At 47.0% G+C, this 19,131-nt stretch overlaps 1 protein-coding gene across 6 annotated transcripts in view; it reads right to left on the reverse strand.

Moving 5' to 3' along the window:
• The window catches only part of ITSN1 (intersectin 1), a 1,732,490-nt gene that overhangs the window by 558,343 nt on the left and 1,155,016 nt on the right, over positions 1-19,131 (reverse strand). For all 6 annotated transcript variants that reach the window (XM_085621357.1, XM_085621360.1, XM_085621358.1 and 3 more), the window contains one exon: positions 11,114-11,159. In XM_085621357.1, the coding sequence (XP_085477483.1) occupies positions 11,114-11,159 (46 nt within the window). The remainder of the gene's footprint in view (positions 1-11,113; positions 11,160-19,131) is intronic.

A 19,131-nucleotide genomic window follows, 5' to 3' on the forward strand; every position in this document is an offset into this window, starting at 1 on the left:
CCACAACACAACATCAAACGCTGCACCAATGTAAATCCACTGGGCTTCCTCTGGGTAATGTCCTACTACTCCCCTAAGCTTCAGATGTTGGCTTGATAAAGATCTGTAGAATTTGTATAGGTTAACTGCAGGGTCTGGGTGGGCTACATCATCCTTCAACAGCAGCAAGTCATGTCCTGCCATTCCAAAATCACAGCCGACTATTATTTACACGAGCAATCTGTAATTTCGAACTAATGTTTGTCACCCATAAGACTAACTGTAACTGACCGCATTTATCTGTAATCTGAGGATGATGCTGGCTGACAGCCAGTGAGGTGGCTGATTTCAGCCAGGGTACCGAAGGTAGAATACTGGTTGTGGCCTAATCGTTAAGGTCTAAAGCTCTCAGCGTAAACGGTTAAGGTTTGAAACCTGCTGTCTCCATGGTTATGTGTAGGCTTGAAAATCAGTTTTCAAATTGCACCTATGTGTCTAAAATGTTGTTCATGGAAAAATAATAAGATTAAGTACCAACTAATTTTTATTGATAAGCAAATATTTTAACTGACACGCTGTCTTTGTTTTTGATTATTGCCAGGGCCCAATGAACATCACTTTTAATCTAACACATGAAAATGGCAACAGCAGGATTCGATTCCTTGACCTTCAGACTGACAGTCTTACACTGTAACCAATAGCCGATAAGCTACGTTCACGTTTTGCAGATGAAAACATTCAATAATAAAGTCAGTGTGAATGTGAAGTCGTGTTGGTTGGGGCCAGGCATATTTTTAATACCAATACTTTGAGAGTGAGTACCATTGAAAATGTTTGCTAATCAATACAATTTCATTTTCTCCTACTATTACCTCTCTCATCGTCATACACCGTTTTAGACATGGGTGCAATTTGAAAAAGATTAGCAGAATTTGAACCGTTGATCTACAGACCAAGAGTCTTAGACCGTAACCATTAGGCCACAAGCAGCATTCTGTGTTTGCAGATGAAAACACTCTATAGGAAAGTCAGTAAGCAAGAGAGTAATAGTATGTTCCATTATAAAGAACATTAATGTTGATTCAATAAAAGGACAATAGTTTTCAAATTGTATCAATATGACTGCTGAGTAAATATTTCAATTGGCTTTGTCTGGAAATATGCCAGTGCTGTCTGGAAATAGCAGTTTTTAATACTTCCCAGTCCAAAGAACAAAAAACGTCTATCTCCAGCCTGTTACACTGTGTTTCAATGGTTTTTACATCCATTTCTCACCCTCTTAGTTGCGTAGATGAGCCTTTAGAGTCTGTACTGTATTTACTACCTCCACTGAAATCTTTACTGGTGAGATTGAGATGGTGTAGGAATTAATTAATGAAGCATTACATTTTGGCGTTTCCGCACACTCCATGCCCAGGGCAACTGGAATTAGGTGACTCTGCAGTTGTGGCATATTCCACATATTCATTTATTTACAACACTCATATAATCCACCAAGTCCATAATCTGCTGCAATAACTGATCATTTTAACAAAAGAAGTTTCTAACTCCTTGTATATGCATCTTTTAGTTGCCGATTTCTTTATCCAGGTTTTAAACTAGTACTAATGAGCTCAGACCTGTACCCAGATCCCATTAAAGTCTGTAAAATGACAAAATAATGAATGGCAAATTATATGCGGTATTACGCCACACAAGTTGATTTTATAGCCACATAATGCAGGCAACTCTGCCATATTATTTGGTCATCCATTGCAGCGTAATTCCAATGGTCCTGCCTAGGTCTTCACATCAAGGACATATGTAGAGATGCTGTAAGGCACAAGTTGACACTCACTTAAGTGTAGTTCGGGTCAATACTGTATAGGCTTCTTCGACTTCTCCAAACCTCTCATCAATTTTGCAAAGCTGCTAATGAAGTTAACCTTTCCGGTTATCTGGAACTCTATCAAACATTCAACAAATACAGTTTAACTGATCCCGTCTCAGACACTATTGCAGGCAACAACCTGTCCTACGCACAAAAATAGCACAAGTTTTTTTAAGTTGTTTCGTGAAGATCCCAAAGTTTAAAAAAAAATGATGTCATGTATGCTTTACATGCCTGGAAGCAATTTAACAACTGAGAGGATTTTTTCTAAATGAAATTCCCCTGGACTGATGCAAGAAACATGCGCAATATCGAGTTTGTTGAAGTGGAACTTCAGATCCAGGTTGAAATAGTCTTGTTGAGACTTCTATTCATTTGCTCTTGGGAACAACAAACTTCTTAAGTCTGCCAAAAGAGCAATTGATGGACAGAATGCAGAACAATGTCATACATTCACCCCAGTACAGAGATCTGGGCCTAAATCCATTGTTTTTTTGCTCACCATGCCATTCCAGTTTGGACCCAGCCATATGCAAATCAGTCTTGCCCCTGCGCCCAATGGAAACAGTCCAGCCCGAACTGCCAGGCCAGGATCTCCCTGGACTGGAAACAAGCATCCTAGGACCGGTTTCGGGCTATCAGCCCTCATCAGCCAGGATAGCTCAACCCAGATCTCTTGACTGGGGTGAATGTTTTGATTTGTTCTGCATTCCATCCATCAATTGTGTGTCTTTTGCTTTCTCGCTCTAAGTGCGCCGGGTATGCCCAGACGTGGGTCCCGGGCTCACGGTGCCACTGGTATCAAGCTATCCTGGCTGATGAGGGGTGAAACCCCGAAACCTGTCCTAGGATGCTTGTTTCCGTTCCAGGGAGGACCTGGCTTGGCAGTTCAGGCTGGACTGTTCCCACGATGCACAGGGTCAAGACTGATTTGCATATGGCCAGGTCTAAACTGGGGTGGCATGGTGAGCAAAAGATTGATTCATTTAATACAGATGTCTTGACCGGGAGTGAATGTTTTGATTTGTTCTGCATTCAGTCCATCAATTGTGTGTCTTTTGCTTTTTTTTCTCAAGTCTGCCAGCAATTACTTTAAAAAAATAAAAATAAAAAAAAGCACACCTACAAAAAGAAAATCTAAACCAGTAGTGCTACTGCCTATGAACTTTATGTTCAGAAACAGAGCCTGGCTTCTGGCACGATCATTAAGGGTACCGAGGAAGAATTGTGAACCGTCCCAGCTGTCAAAGTCTGTTCGGTATGTAGGTCTGCTAGTTTTTTCTTCATAAAGACCAGCTACATTTGATCAATGCTGCTATTTATCAATCAAACCAATCAATATTAACCTATTTTGACTGATACTTGTGTCGGCTGTCTATTTTAGAACTGTGTGGCATCTCCCGTGGCCAGCAACCTCACAAACCCCGGAGGATCTGGCTACCTTGCGACTCTGAGCATCTGGGACTCCCACGATCAGTGGAACTGCTCAAAGCAAGTAACTGACCCCTGGCATCAGCCAGGAACCGCAAACCCTGCACACTCTGCACCCACCAAGCCTGGCATGTGCTGGATTGGACAAAGACCACGAGGACGTCCCCCCGGCGACTGTAACCCCGAATCCGCCACCCAAGGAGCCACCTTAACGCTCCGGACGACGCCTGCAGCCTCAGAGTCAGGAGGGACCCCCCCCCCCCCAACCGCTATCAACAGAGGGTAAGATTTCCCAACACCAAAAGGCACCCCTGCGGCCCCCTGTGCCCAACTCCTGGGTACCTACCTATCCTCCAACTACCCAACTTACCTCTCGAAGTGGTGGTCGCACCTGAAGAATCTTCGTCCCCGACCTTGCAGCCTTTGTTCGTTCTTGAGCTTCTCCATTGAGCGCCCTACTTCCCCATTTGCCCTGAGCAAGTGACCAGGAGCCCAGCTCCCACAGCCGCATGGCCTGCTAGCCAGCAGCCACCAACCACGGGCCCCCTGCCTCCCATAGGATAACATTGGGCCTACCTCACTCTGCACCCGGCTGCCCCAGTGCCACTGAGGGTGTAACAACTGTACTTACCTGACCTCTGGAGACCCCTGAGTCTATGCCCAGCACCTTAACTCTGCCAGTCGAGTACTTACCGAAAAGCCGTTAACTCACTTTTCTTCCATAGCGTAACATTGGCTGGTTTCACTTGAAAATTCTTTTAAGTGTGGAGTTTCTAAACTTTAAAATATTCACCTAAAATCAACTGAGTAACGAAATCGAAAATACTCACCTGCTATTACGAGAGATCCCAGTGCTGGATCTTGGTGCCCAGCACTGACCCTGAAAAGTAATTACAACCATACTTACCACTAACTCAATTTTCTCCCATAGGAAACCATTGACTGTTTTTCTGTGAAATTTCTTCTGTCGATTTTTGCAAACTACAAATATTCTTTAAAAATCGTACCAACTGTGAAAACGTAATTACTTACCTGTTTTAGGTAGATGTCCCAGTACTGAGCCTAGGAGCCCAGCACTGGATTACAAACGAGAACATACTTTACCTGCAACTTGAATTTCCTTCCATAGGATAACATTGCCTAGTTTTTGCTGAAAATGTTTCTAAGTGTCGATTTTGCAAACTTACAAATATTCGTTAAAAATCGCCTTTATAACCTAAACGCATTCTCTCAACTGCTTACAGGTGGTACACTAGTGCTGGATCCAGGATCCAACACTGAGCTAGAAAAAGTAACAATAACCCCACTTACCTGCCAAGTGAATTTCCTACCATAGGATAACATTGGTGATTTCATTAGAAAAAGTTTCTAAGTGTCAATTTTAAAATACCAAAATATTGCTTAAAAATCCCAACAGTAACTAAATTGTATTTACTCACCTGTTTCGAGGAACTGTCCCAGGGCTGAATCTAGGATCCAGTCCTGGAGTTAGAAAAGTAATCCTAAAAGTAATCAATGAAAAATGTCCTAGCTACCGTAACGGAAAGTTTCAATTCTATTAAGGACTCGGAGGCGAGGATTATGCTTTTCTTTCTCCACTTTAATCACAGCAGCCATTTCAAAGTTAACAAACCACAGTTCCCATGAACCATGGGGAACAACAATACAAACAACAATAGAGTGTCCATGGAGAGACTGTCCTTTTCCAATGCACCAATCACGAGGCTCCTAGTAGTATGTAGTCCTCTGTCCCTCTTCATTCTCCCTCTTTCGTCGCTCAAAGCCAGCCAATCCTGAATCCTCATGAGTCCTGCTTACTGGTATCGCCTGCAGAAGCAAAGCACAACGTAAGCGACAGCAATGCCTAAGGTTTAATCCTGCCAGGGAGGGAAAATCACAGCATAAAAGCACAAACCACATAAGTGAATCATCGAAGAACAAAACAGTTACTTACCCCAGTACGAGGGCGGGCAGTAGACCTGAAACAGGTACACTGGATGGGATAATCCTCGCCTCAGTCCTTAATAATTGAAACTTTCCGTTACGGTAGCTAGGACATTTTTCATTCTATGTCAGGACCGGAGGCGAGGATTATGCTCGATTAAAGCTTGCTCACCACCAAGTGTGCCATGTCTAGGACCGGCTTAAAATAAAACCGTTTAAAGGTGGAGTCGGAAGACCAGTCTGCCGCATTCAGAATTTCTTCCAGATGAGCTCCGAAGGCAAACGCTTTAGAGGCCATAGCCCCTCTAGTCGAATGGGCACCAAAAAGCCGCAGATCAATTCCGGCTTCCTGCATCACCAAACGGAACCATCGGGCGATCGTGGGGGAAGACAGCCCTATGAGGTTTCCTGAGCGCGATAAGCAACTGTTGCTCTCCCGGAGGGCGGAACTCCTCTGACATTTCCTCATAGGCCTTAAGGCAAGCAACGACACACAACTTGGGAGAGTCCGGGAACACCGGGTACGAGATGGATGATGTCCCACACTTCGTACGCCGCCTGATCATGAAGGTCACCCCGGAAGGAGAATAGATTCTACCAAAGACATCCAGAGCCCGCACATCCGAAACTCACCTGCAGGAAATGAGAAAGGAGCAAGCCACTTTGGCAGACAGCTCCTTCCTAGACAAGAAGCGATTGGGTTGCCATGACAAGAACAAATTGAGGACCTGATTCACATCCCACAACTGAGTGTAACGAGACTCAGGTGGTAAAGAAAGACGGATGCCTCGAAGAAGTCGACAAACAAGGGGGTGCTCACCCACGGGTGAGCCATCCACCATATTGTGGCCGGTAGATATGGCAGACCGAAAGGTGTGAATGGTCCTGTATGCCAAACCTTCCTCCGTCAAAGCCACCAAAAAGTTCAGAACGTCCGTCACTTCTATTGCCACGGGATTGAGACCCCGTCGCAGACACCAGCGAGCCCATAGTCTCCACATGGAGCGATATCGCTTAACTGTACCATCAACCTAGGCAGTAGCCTCTCAGCCGCTCCCGAAAGGTCTGGGACCGCCCAACGTCCCCTGTAATCCGCCACAGCATCAAGTTCAGAGAGCCCTGAGCGATGAGCGGATGGGGAAGTTTGTCTGGTATGAGCAGAAGAGTCCGAAAGCGGGGGAGTGGGATTGGAAAATCCCAAGAAAGTTTCAGAAGAACCGGATACCAGACTTGAGACTTCCAGATGGGTGATATCAGCACAAGGTCCGCCCCCTGGCGCCGAACTTGGGCCAAGACCCTCGTTAACATGGCGAATGGGGGAAAGGCTTCGCCCGTCTCCTTCCTCCAATCCTGAAGGGAGGCGTCTGCGGCCGCCGCCAACAGATCCGGCCTCCAGCTGAAGAACCAAGGAAGCTGAAAGTCGAGCCGGGAGGCGAAAAGGTCCGCCGAGAAAGGACCCCAGATGTTCTGGAGATCCGCGAAAACCCCCGGATGAAGCTGCCACTGGCTTAAGTCGTGGAAATGGCATGAGTGGAAATCCGCCACTTGGTTGTCCAGGCCCGGGAGGTACTCCGCCGTGACCGAGACTTGGTGATCCAGGCAATACTGCCAGAAATTCGCCGCCAAGTCTGCGACCGTGTGCCCCCAAGATGATTGATGTACCGAACGGCTGACACGTTGTCCATCTTGAGGAGAACACAAGACCGGATAGATTCTTTGGTCCAACATTTGATCGCAAAAGAGCCCGTCAAGAGCTCCAGACAATTGATATGAAGCTGTTGCTCTTGCGGAGACCACACACTGCCGGTAGTGAACTCTCCACATCGCGGGCCCCAACCGGACCTGCTGGCGTCGGACTCTATAATGAGATCGGGCGCAGAACCGAATATGGCCCGCCCGTTCCAAGCTTCTATGTTGGTCAACCACCATTGGAGCGTCGGGGGAAAGACCCCTTCGAAGGTGGCGAGCCTTGAGGCGCTGAAGGGCCCTGTAGTGTAGAGGACGCGGGAAAAATCGCCTGGATGGAGGCCGAGAGGAGCCCCACTATCCGGGCCAGCTGACGTAGAGACAGACATGGTTGAGCGAGGGCTCTCCTGATCTCGTGGCGAATCTTCGTCATCTTTCGAGACGGGAGGCTGAGAATGGACTCCACCGAGTCGATCACAAATCCCAAAAACACCACCTTCTGAGCGGGCACCAGCATTGACTTCGCCTCGTTGACCACGAAGCCCAAGCTCTGAAGGAGGTCGACCGCCATCTGAAGCTGCGATGCCAAGGCTAGGGGACATTGAGCCATCAACAGAATGTTGTCCAGGTATACAATCAGATGCATACCGGACGCTCGCAGGCATTTGCATACCGGACGCTCGCAGGCATTCGATTACCGGCCGCAGGACCTCAGTGAACCACCAGGGTGCGGAGGACAGACCGAACGGCAGGGTAGTGAACTCGTACACCCTGTCCTGCCAGGGGAATTGAAGAAACCGCCTGTGTGGGGGGAAAAATGGGAATCATCAGATAGGCGTCCTTCAAGTCGAGACATGCCATCCAATCGTTGGGTATGAGGAGATCGCACAGCAGGTGAATCCCTTGCATTTTGAAGTGGCGGTACACCAGCCACCCATTGAACTCTTGCAGGTTGATGACCGGACGTTGCGTACCATCCGCCTTGTCCACTAAATGTTGCTGAGGAAACCCCTGGGGTGCGCAACGGACTCCACGATTGCTCCTTTGTCGAGAAGAGAGGAAACCTCCTGGTCGACCAGAGCGGCCTCTGAAGCCGAGAAGGAGAGGGGGCGCGGAGTAACCGGTTGTGAGGGATCTCCGTGAAACTCTATGTGAAAACCCCGGACAGTCTGCAGGACCCAGGCGTCCCCCGTGACAGAAGTCCAGGCCTGGAAAAAATGCGCCAGACGGCCCCCCACTTTTAGAAGGGAAGAAGGGAGAAGACTCACCGGTAGAGTTGGAGGCTCTACTGCCTCGGCCGCCTCTGCCTTTCCCACGACGTGCTCTGGTCAGGTAGAAATTGCCAAACCTGGCTTGATCCTGATACTGCCCGTTTCCAGAGCCTTGCCCCCTGCCTTGATTTGGACGGCCGGACGAGCGGCCCCTACCTCGTCCGGCCCCCCAGAAAACCCGAGGTCGAAAAACCTTGCGAATCGAGGACTGGGCTTTATCAAGAGACGTGAAAGTATTCACAAATTTGCCCAATTCCCTGATAAAGGGCTCTCCAAAGAGACCCCCTTGGGCCACGGAGCCAGCCTCTGAATCGGCTAGATCCCCAAGCTTGGGGTCAACCTTAATAAGTAAACTCCTGCGCCTTTACGTAGAAAGTGCGCAGTTGGCATTCCTGAGGAAAACCACAACTCATTGGGCCCAGGCGGAGAGAGTTTCTTCCTCTGCCATGTCTAATATTTTGGTAATGGGGCCTAGGGCGTCAAGGCCGCCGGGACCTATCAATACCCCGCTTGGGGTCCTTCACAAATTTTTGAAGAAAGGTGGCCATGCGCGAGTCGATCTCCGGGGTAGCCGCCACCTTCCCCGCCAACGTAGGACGGGGGCACTTCGCCCTCAGATAGCTCCTAGCTGCAGCCTCGGCCGGCGGATCCTACTAGCCACATATTGGGCTACTTTCTCTGAGGGGGCCCAATCCGAGGACCTGGGATGCAACACATCATCGGGGTCAATTAGGTGCCGGGTCTGGGCAAGCCTGGAGCCAGGGGCGGGAGGGGCCAGGCTCCTCGTCCATATACCCTGCAGCGTTATTCCCCGGGGAAGTAGTGGGCACCGGAGTGGGCTTGCTAGCCAAAAACGCCTGCTTAAGGCAGGCGAAAGCGTCCATATCAACCCAAACTCTCTAGGTCACTTAGGCTGAGGGGGTTGGGAGTCGGCGGAGGTTCCACCGTCACCGGACGCAGGAGCAGGAAGGGTATGGGAACCCTGGGCCAGCCGTGCACAAGCCTGCTCAATACGGCGAGACAGGAGCTCCTCTAAAGGAGCCATGGCCTGCTCCACCGCCTTGTAAATGGAATCATCAACGGCGCTGTAAAAATCCTCATCCCACTGGAGGGAAGTGAGGGGATCCTCCTCCCCCTGGTCGTCCTGGTAGGGCTCATCTTGGTACTCTTCGATTAGAGCGGGAAGATTGAGCGCCGCACAGGTAAGTGGGGAACTTGCGAAGGGTTACCTCCACGTGAAGGGGGGCTGGATGACAGCCTGGTGCAGGGCGGACAGAGCTCGCTTTTTTAAATGGGCAAAACCCATGGGACAGACAGCCCTGGTGCAGTTAAATATACAGGGCAGCCTACCAGGCCAAATGTCCCAATACAGGCTCAAGCAGAGCGTTAATAACAGACCTAAAATAACGGACCCCCACAAGGCAAAATGCAGCCTCAGAAACCTGCCTCGCGGCAGTTACAGACTCGCTTTGTACGCGAGCGTTCAAGGAGCGTAAATCTTGTAAAAGCGCTGCCTGAAGGCAGGTGTACCGACCACACACGCGGCATACTGGCAGGCAAGGCTCAGGAATCGTCCGCATCTCCGTCCAGTAATGCGCGGAATGCCGGAGTCGCGGACGATCGAGAGGACGCGTCTTCGCGCTCTCTGGCGGCGGGAGGATGGCGCCGCGAACCGCACCACAGAATCAACGGCCGTTAGGGAGACTGAAATCTCCCACGGCCGAGCGAGGAAACAGAGTAGCGGTTAACTCGCAGAGCACACCTGGAGGAAAACAAGAGACGCGCTAAGCGTGGAACATTGACGGATCATGAAGGCAGATCCATAAGACAGTTGTTAATAATCATGAGGCCCTCACAAAACGCAAGAAGGCCAAGAACACAATCAGCAATGGAAACAATGCAAAAGGGAAATCACAATACTGAGAGTGGAGGCCCTGAACGGCCAGTGCAAGAATATCAACCCCGTAAAGAGGCAAACAGTAAACAACCCACAGTATGAGGAGAGTGAAAAAAGGTCACACTTATCTTGGCTGCAGCAGCGCAGAAAGAGGGAGAATGAAGAGGGACAGAGGACTACATACTACTAGGAGCCTCGTGATTGGTGCATTGGAAGAGGACAGTCTCTCCATGGACACTATTGTTTTTTGTATTGTTGTTCCCTATGGTTCATGGGAACTGTGGTTTGTTAACTTTGAAATGGCTGCTGTGATTAAAGTGGAGAAAGAAAAGCATAATCCCCGCCTCCGGTCCTGACATAGAATTGCATTTAACTTGAAATTCCCATTGAGCTCAATGTATTATTGTGTTTGAAATTGTGTTGCCTATTGCAACAAACTAACTATTACATTCATAAGTCAATTGCCTATTGCAAAGTATTTAACTAAAGCATCTCATTCTGAGAAAGTATATTTTGATACCCATTGTTGGTTCTAAAATAAAAACTATATTTTTGTATACAAACCATTGGCCTAGAGTACAGTTCTTGAGTGTGTGAGACCATTTGCTGACTGGGTTTACAACAAATGCTTTACACTGTCCTCGGATACTGCCTTACTGCTCGACCAAGCTACCACTTTAGAGAGTAAGGTTATATCTAACTTTAGCCTCTGCCAAACCTCTGGGGACTGTGGACGCTGTACACACTGTACCTATTTGGGAACAGTATATACAGAGCCACTTTCCTACAACATCACATCCTTTTTTTGCACCAGATTTCAGATCGACAACCAACGGGTTAGCTGAAAACGTGACTATAAGAGAAGGGCACTTCATTTGCATTTAACTTGTAAGTAGCACTCTGGATGACGTTTCCCAGTGCCAACCTCAACTATTAATGGCAGTCATAGCACCAAGGAATAAGCTACCGTTAATGACCGATACCTTGTCAATGTAATGGGTAGTAAGACACAAATAGCATTATTAATGAACTTACCAGGTTTCTTTCCTAAGCTTCCGGTTTTCCCTGCTGTTCCAGAAGCCTGGAATTAACAGAAAAGCATGAATTAAGAAAGTCGGATACACATGTTGAAGAATGAAAAAGCATCAACGGGTATTAAACACATTCCAAAGAAATATTTTTCTCTGCTCTTTCATGAAGTATGATACAAAAGGTAATTGCAAACCCACTTCTGAGGAGTTTTATTAGGCACTTTAGTTAACTCACAAAGTCACCGGAATGCGTATGGGCATGCTGCTACGTCATAGGAAGCGAGAACAGTTGTACTTGCGTGGTAAATGGTTGTTACAACCAGAGTGGTTGTGGTAAAATGCATAAAGGGTAGTTGGTGGAAGCAACAAAGACATCCATTTGAGAATATCAATTTTCTGTGTAGAGAGGTCCATTAAAAGACAAGTCTCAGAGCCATACAGTTGGCATGGGCAACGAAAACCCTAAATGACTACTGAAGTAGGATAAGTGAAGCAAACTGGTGGAAGTCTATACTGTGCAGCCAATGCAGCATAAGAGACTAGAAAATGCAATAGTTCTTGAAGGAGTGGGTGGGTGGGTTATGTCTGGTCCCGGCTTTCTTACTAGTGCACGCTGAGCAGACTTTCCTCAGTGTCACCATAAATTCATCTCACAAAACTCACCTTTAACTAACATACATTGAATCACTGGGGCGGCAGACAACCATATGGAGCAAAGGGTGATTTTCAAACCCTTCAAGTACTTGTCCTCCTTTGGCTAAGACAACAGAAAGCGTTGAGGGTACGAAATGGTCTACTTTTAAGGAGAGACACATTGCATTTGACAAAAAGACTTGAGGAGAAATAGGGGGCTGCCGAGAGCCTTCCACAAGTGCTCCATAAAGAACATGAACAGAGATGGGGATCAGCTAAATGGGAAGGGAACCAATAATATTATCTACATCAGCACGCAACAAAGCAAAACTCCAGAGAAAATCATGAGGCACCGTTCAAATATGCAGTTGTTCGGGCCAAACAAACTAGATAGGTGTATTCTGCCAAAATTCCACTCTTTCGAGCAAGTTTCTAAGACAAAAACTAGTTCACAGTAAATTGGAACTATGGTACTCACCATGCAGGCAAGATAGGAGATGAATAGCCGACAAAAAAGGATTTGACCAGCCCCTCACAGAATAAAAAAAAAAATCTAACACCAGACACTTTAAACACTGTGCTTGGATCAGGGAGCTCGCAAAAAAACACTAACCAGTTTATAAAAGTATGGTTAATCATTAACCAATCGGCCTGAAAACACAACTACGTCTACCTTATTATCCTCACACATTGAAGCATTACCACACCCTTGGGATTCTTTGACACAGAATGCATTTTTGAAGTTCACTCTAGAGATGGACCCTTCCACGATAGCCTTTCTCGATTTGTCCATTTTTGCAACAAGCACAGGATTGGGCAGTGAGCTATATCGTAAACCTATGGCTCGCAATTCGCTGCTTCGTTATGACAGTCAGCATCCTAAGGCATTGCGCGACAATCTGCCATATGGCCAATTTTTACGCTTGAGACGTAATTGTTCATCAATCGATCTCTACAAACATCATGCGAATGTCTTAACTGATCAACTTTCAGCAAGACTCTATCCTAAGAGGCTGGTCAAGAATGCCCGCAAACGTGCTCTCAACAATCATCGAGAGGCTCTGTTAGAGAAGAAGATAGAGAAACCACCATCAGGTCGTTTAACCTTTGTGAATACCTTCAGTACTCTATCCAATGGCATTCAGAAATGCATTCGGAAGAATTGGCATTTTTTGAATACCTCAAAAACAAACATTCCACTACCACTCTTTGCCTTCAAACGAGGATCCAACCTGAGGGATAGACTAGTACATACACGCACTAGGGAACTAGAACCAAGGAGAGTAGGCACCCTTTGGAACCTTCCACCAGTCCAGGGTCACTTCCCGTGTGGTAACTGTACAGTATGCCCACAAACTAAGCATACCAAAACTTTAGATCTAGGCCTGACCAGATCTTGGATACAGAAGAATTACTCCAACTGCAATAGTGATAACCTTATCTATCTATTACAATGTCCTTGCCATCTGAAGTATGTTGGTATGACGACGCGTAAGGTTAAAACAAGGATGCTCGAACACAAAAGCACTTTCAGATGCAAGAAAGGTAATACGAGACTCACCAGACACTTTGTGGAGCTTAATCATCAGGCAGACGATTTCTCCTGGACTGTCTTGGAGAAACCATTCATACCGTCCCACAATAGTGACAAGGCCAAATTCTTATTCACTAAAGAGCAACGCTGGGTTTTTAAACTCCAAAGTGACACAAAAGGCCTGAATGACTCCATTCCATGGACTCTTCTGTAAAGGGTCGGATTTTGACCCAGGATTTGATAAAGAGCTCATAACGAGTTGAACATTTCCTCCACAAGGTGTATTCTCTGCTCTGTGTAATACAGGATCTGTCTTGGGGATTCCTGTCTTGATTTCTGGATTCCCTAGCATTATACTCGTAATATCTAATAGTGCAATGGACACATTGATTGTTTCTCAAGCGATTACACCTCTTGCCAATCCACCGGCATATCACACATCCACATGATTGTGTAAGAACTACCATTTCTGGGTTCGGTGATGTCATCTTGTAGTTCTCCATCGTCATCACCCCGAGTCATTTGCAAAACGTAGCGTGAAGCGTCACATGACTCACTCACGCTTTATACTCTCGTCACACAATGCCTCGGCACCTCCCACAAACACAGGAAGGACCGAGGCACCGACGGAGAGGTGAGTTTGACTGCATGTATGCGCGTCTACCTTCGCTTGACTCTGATTTTTTCCTAAACAGAGGGCGATTCCTAAATCAGCTCTGTTACGCTATCTGCCCCAGGCTTACTTACAGCTATACCGGGGATGTTTACAAACTGACGCGATAGGCATTGCGAAATGTTTAAACAGATTTTGCTTTCCTCCTGTTAGAGACAGGTCTAAACCACACTTAGTCGGCCAGAGAGATTCCGAATCGTGTGTGCCTTACTAAGTAGTGACCGGCTAGTTACACAGTCGGATACGCTTGAAACTTTACATTAGACCTTTATACTGAAGCATTCATTTGTATATAGGTCCACCATGCCGTCAAAATAACCCCTAATAACTACCTTTGGGGTTCTGCTGTACATGCTGTGAGTGTGCCATCTTTCACAGTTAAACGGTTCTTTTTTATCTTAACAGCTGTAATAAAATACCGAGTATTGCGGTACACACACAATACTCCTGGTGATTTATTCTTACTGGACACATGACTGGGATTCTGTCCCTAAACCGCTTTTTAACAATTGTTAAATAATTCTTAACACTACCTTTGGTTTGTTGAATAATTCGCCCTACATGATTCACACTTACAGGGCGGGGTCTCAATTACCTGAGTTGTAACCGGGTGAGGTGAGGTCTGACGCTCACGCAAGTAAGGTGAGTTGGCGTTTTTTCTCATAGATAATACACTGGTTGGTACTGTTATGAGATCTAATTTCTAACTTTGTATGTTATGAGGAACATTGAAACAGAACACTACCTATCGTTTGTATTTTCTTTCAACAGGAGTGAAATACACCCTACTTGCCGTGAGGTCGATAGGTACCAGGTTGTATTGTTGGACAACTTGTCACTTTTTCTTGTTTTTCTTAATCACTTGCAGTAGCAATTATGTATTGGTCCTGAAGAAAGCCGGGAACACATTCCCTTTTGGCTGAAACTAGTCGACCCCTATATGACGCAACCTATTTGTTAAAAGTTGCCGCTACACGCCTTTTTAATAGGATTGGTACAGAGATATTCATTAAACATAGTTTCTTCTGTCCAACTCCCTTTTTAAAGTTTTCACTTGCACTGCACTTACTACACATAGTACCCTTCAACAGAAATACATATGGCCACTCTTGGTCGATTTCTCTCTCGAACTTGTACTCTACTCTGATCTTGGCCACTACATCTGCCTCTTGGCTTGGAGGAGTAGTGACAAGAAGGAAAGATTACCAAGTGATGACACTGGCCTCCCTTGGCAGTTGATGGGAATCCGTATCTAGAGTTCAATGTTCTATCTCTATCAACAACACTTAGATCAGTTGATCATAGTAACACTCTATACTTTATCTGTTCTAGTTTCTTTATGTTCAGTTCCTCATTTTGCACGACCACCAGTTCACTAGTGTTTTTCATTCTTTGACACAAACCTCAACTCCCTAAAGTGTGTCTTAAATCGAGTCGCATGCTTGAAAATCACAGTGTATATACATTCTCAACACTGCCACCAAGCATTGCCACTTTCACCAAGCAGTAAGTAATAAATATAAATGTTCCCGCAAATATGTATGAAATTCATATACTGCTGCATCATATATAGTGAATATAGTGCTTAATTTGAGCCAGTGGTTGCCGGTGCAGTCCACCAGCACTCATTTTTGGAGCCGCTGAGGCCACTGGCACTTATTTTTCCTTATCAGACATTCCCCAACAGCAAGAGAGGGGAAAGGGAAAACCGGAAAGAAGGAAGAGATGATGGAAAAAACGTCACAAGGGAGAAAGCACGAGCCTGCAAGAGTGCGATAAAGGGACAAGAGTGTGTATTTTAAAGAGGCAGGAGGTGGATTTTGTACTTTAACAGCCTCAGTATTCGGCATGGCGCTGTCTTTTGCGCAGTGCTTTTGGGCACCAGCACTCATTAGATTACAAATTATGCACTGCGTGCATGCGTCACAGCGAGATTCTTAGTAAACTAGAGATTTCTAACGTACACAAAGAAAAAAACAAGCTCAGCATTCGTTTTTAAGCTCACAAGCTCAGCATTCGTTTTCAAGCCCACAAGCTCAGCATTCGTTTTCAAGCCCTCAACATGTGCCCACCTCGATCTCGTCTGAGGTTAGTGCCCATTCCAATCATCATTAGAAAAAACTCAAGGCATTACTCCCTCCCTTTATCAGCAATCCCAACCACTTAACCCTGTATGTTCAAATGTCTCTTTGTTGAGCTTGCATCGATTCTGCTCCACCCACCCTGCCTGGAAGTTACAGAAATACCCATTCCATTCATGCTTGTTGAACATGTCGTCCATCATATGCAATTCCGGACATTTCTGAAGTCTGCAGCTGTCTTGGAGTCTAGTTTCTCGCTATAAATATAAACTGAAAGAAAATTCAAAAAACTCTACAAAAAGGACAAGTTACTTACCTTTGGTAATGCCTTATCTGGTAAAGAGACATGATCTAGCCGCAGATTCCTTACCTTTGAACTTCCAGGCGTCAGTCTGGATCCAGAAGATTTCATAGCAGTATCCCTGGGCGCCAGATGGTGGTGTCGGTTGACTCAGTGTGTCGTCGTTGTGATGTCCGCGTCATCAGTATAACCGCAACTACGGCACGTGGACGTCAGTACTTTTTACGACTTTCCACGCCAGAAACGCAGAGCCATGAAGAGACTGACTATGGTGTGTTAAAAAAGCAAACTGCTAGGGCCCTGCAGGGGAACATCCCTGACACCTAAAGCCAATTCCGCAGTGCGGGGAGGATGGGTGGGTTTGTATGGTCGTATTCCATGCAAAAGAGGCACACGAGGTGCGGAACCGTCACCGACATTAGCCGGTAACAAGAACCGCAGGCCTTGAAACCAGGCATCCCTCATGCACCTGTTCGGAGTCGGAGATTCGAAACAAGACGTTGACAAAAGTCAAGAAAAACTTCGTCAAAAAGTGACTGAGGTACCGCTCTTCCCAGATATGCGCTAGCTGGCACGGAAAAATAAAGAACTGGCATCACCGCGCGAGGGCGGCATCTAAGTAGCTGCCGGCGAACGTCATCCAGGCGAACACAACGCCACCTTCCGGCGGGCAATGGTACTGCTGACGAAAAAACTTTCCAGATCCAGTCTGACGCCTGGGGGTAATTTTATGGTAAGGAATCTATAACTAACGTGTTTCTTTCAGATAAGGCGTTACCAAAGGTAAGTAACATGTCCATCTGATAGAGAAATCTAGCCACAGATTCCTTACCTTTGAAGTAATACCATCCCCAGAAGACGGATGATTGCGGAACGGTTCAGACCAGAAAATCCCATAAAACAATGACCAAAGAAGACCTCTCTGTGATCCTGGGAGTCCAGACAATAGTGTCTGGCGAACGTGTGCAGAGATGCCCAAGTGGCAGCTTGGCATATATCAGACAGGAACACCACGCTGGAAAGCGGTGGTAGCTGCTTTTGCCCTGGTAGAATAGGCCCTAAGCCCTTCAGGAGCCTCCTTCTTCGCTAAGGCGCAACACATTTTTATGTAGAGGATAATCCATCTGGTAATAGTCCTCTTTTGGACAGCACAGCCTCTCTTTGTGCCCACATACCCTATAAAGAGTTGGTCATTCACCCAGAACTCTTTTGTTCAATCAAGATCGAACGAGAACGTTCTTTTTGGGTCCAGACGGTGAAGACATTCCTCTTCCTTGGAAGGGTGCGGGGCACATAGAAGGTGGACAGGGTAACCGACTGTCCCAGATGGAAGGATGTTACCACCTTAGGAAGAAAAGATGCCCTAGTCCGGAGTACTACCTAATCCAGAAAGATCGTCAGGTAAGGAGGCTTTGATGAAAGCGCCTGTAGCTCAATGACTCTCCTGGCAGAGGTTATCGCCACCAAAAAAGCTGTCTTGATAGTGAGCAACCGCAGGGGGAAGATATGCAGCGGCTCAAACAGTGCACAGATCAAGAAGGTGAGCACCAAATTAAGGTCCCACTGTGACGTGATAAAAGGTGAAGGGGGAAACAAAGGAGTTAAACCTTTCAAAAATCTCTGCACAATTGGAGATTTGAACAAAGAGGGCTGATCAGGAAGCCGAAGAAAAGAAGAAAGGGCAGAAAGGTAGCCCTTCAAGGTGCCCAGGGCAGAGCCCTGCGGGCCAAAGAAAGTTTGAAGACGAGGACTTCCAATAAGGGAGCAGATTGAGGGTCAACAGACTTATCTGTACAATATTTACAAAATTTGTTCCATCGGCAGGCGTATATTGATTTGGTAGAGGGATGCCTGGCTGCCAAGATAACCTCACAGGCTTCAGGAGGAAGGTTTGTCACCGCTCAATCTACACGCAAGGAGGCGGAGAGTGGACTGGTTCGGGTGGAGGCCATCCCCTGCTGCTGCGACAGAAGAGCCTCCTGAATAGGCAGCCTGACCGGAGGATCGATGCTCATGTCCAGAAGCTCGGGATACCACACTCTCCATGCCCAGTCCGGAGCCACAAGAATGACTTCTACCCGGTCACTCCTGATCTTCTTGAGCAATCTGGGCAGAAGTGGTATGGGCGGAAAGGCGTATAGGCCTGAGCTCCACTCGCGACGAAAAGAGTCGCAGAGAAAGTGCCGCCACGGAAACTCCAACACATGAAACAGCTGACATTGCGTGTTATCTTAGGAGGCAAACCAATCTAACCAAGGCTCTCCCCACCGCTGAAAGACCTTGTGCCACCTCTGGGTGGAGACGCCATTCGAGATCCACAAGGCACTTTCGGCTGAGCTTGTCCGCCCTTGCATTCAGAGAACTGGTCAGGTGTTGAACCACCAGAGAAATGCCCTGACGCTCCAGCTAAGTACAGAGATGCAGGGCCTCTTGACAAAGAGGCCAAGACCCCACCCTGTTTGTTGCAGTACCAATTGGCGGCAGTGCTATCTGTGAATACTTAAATAACCCTTCCCTATATAGATGGCAAAAAGGCTTTCAGCGCCAGTCGGATGGCCCAAAGCTCCAGCAGGTTGATATGGAGCTGGACTTCTGCTGGAGGACAGAATCCTCTGATCTCCAACTCCCCCACATGGCCACCCCAGCCCAGAAAAGATGCGTCCGTCACTACTGTGAGATCTGGGTGGGAAAGGGGGAGGGATCTGCCGTTGAACCACTCACGGTCCGTCAGCCACCACTGTAGACCTTTTGCAGTTCCCTCTGAAATCTGGACCAGGTCGGCGAGATTTCCTCGATGCTG

This window comes from Triturus cristatus, chromosome 8, assembly GCF_964204655.1.
Source record: "Triturus cristatus chromosome 8, aTriCri1.1, whole genome shotgun sequence".
Classification (NCBI taxonomy): Eukaryota; Metazoa; Chordata; class Amphibia; order Caudata; family Salamandridae; genus Triturus; species Triturus cristatus.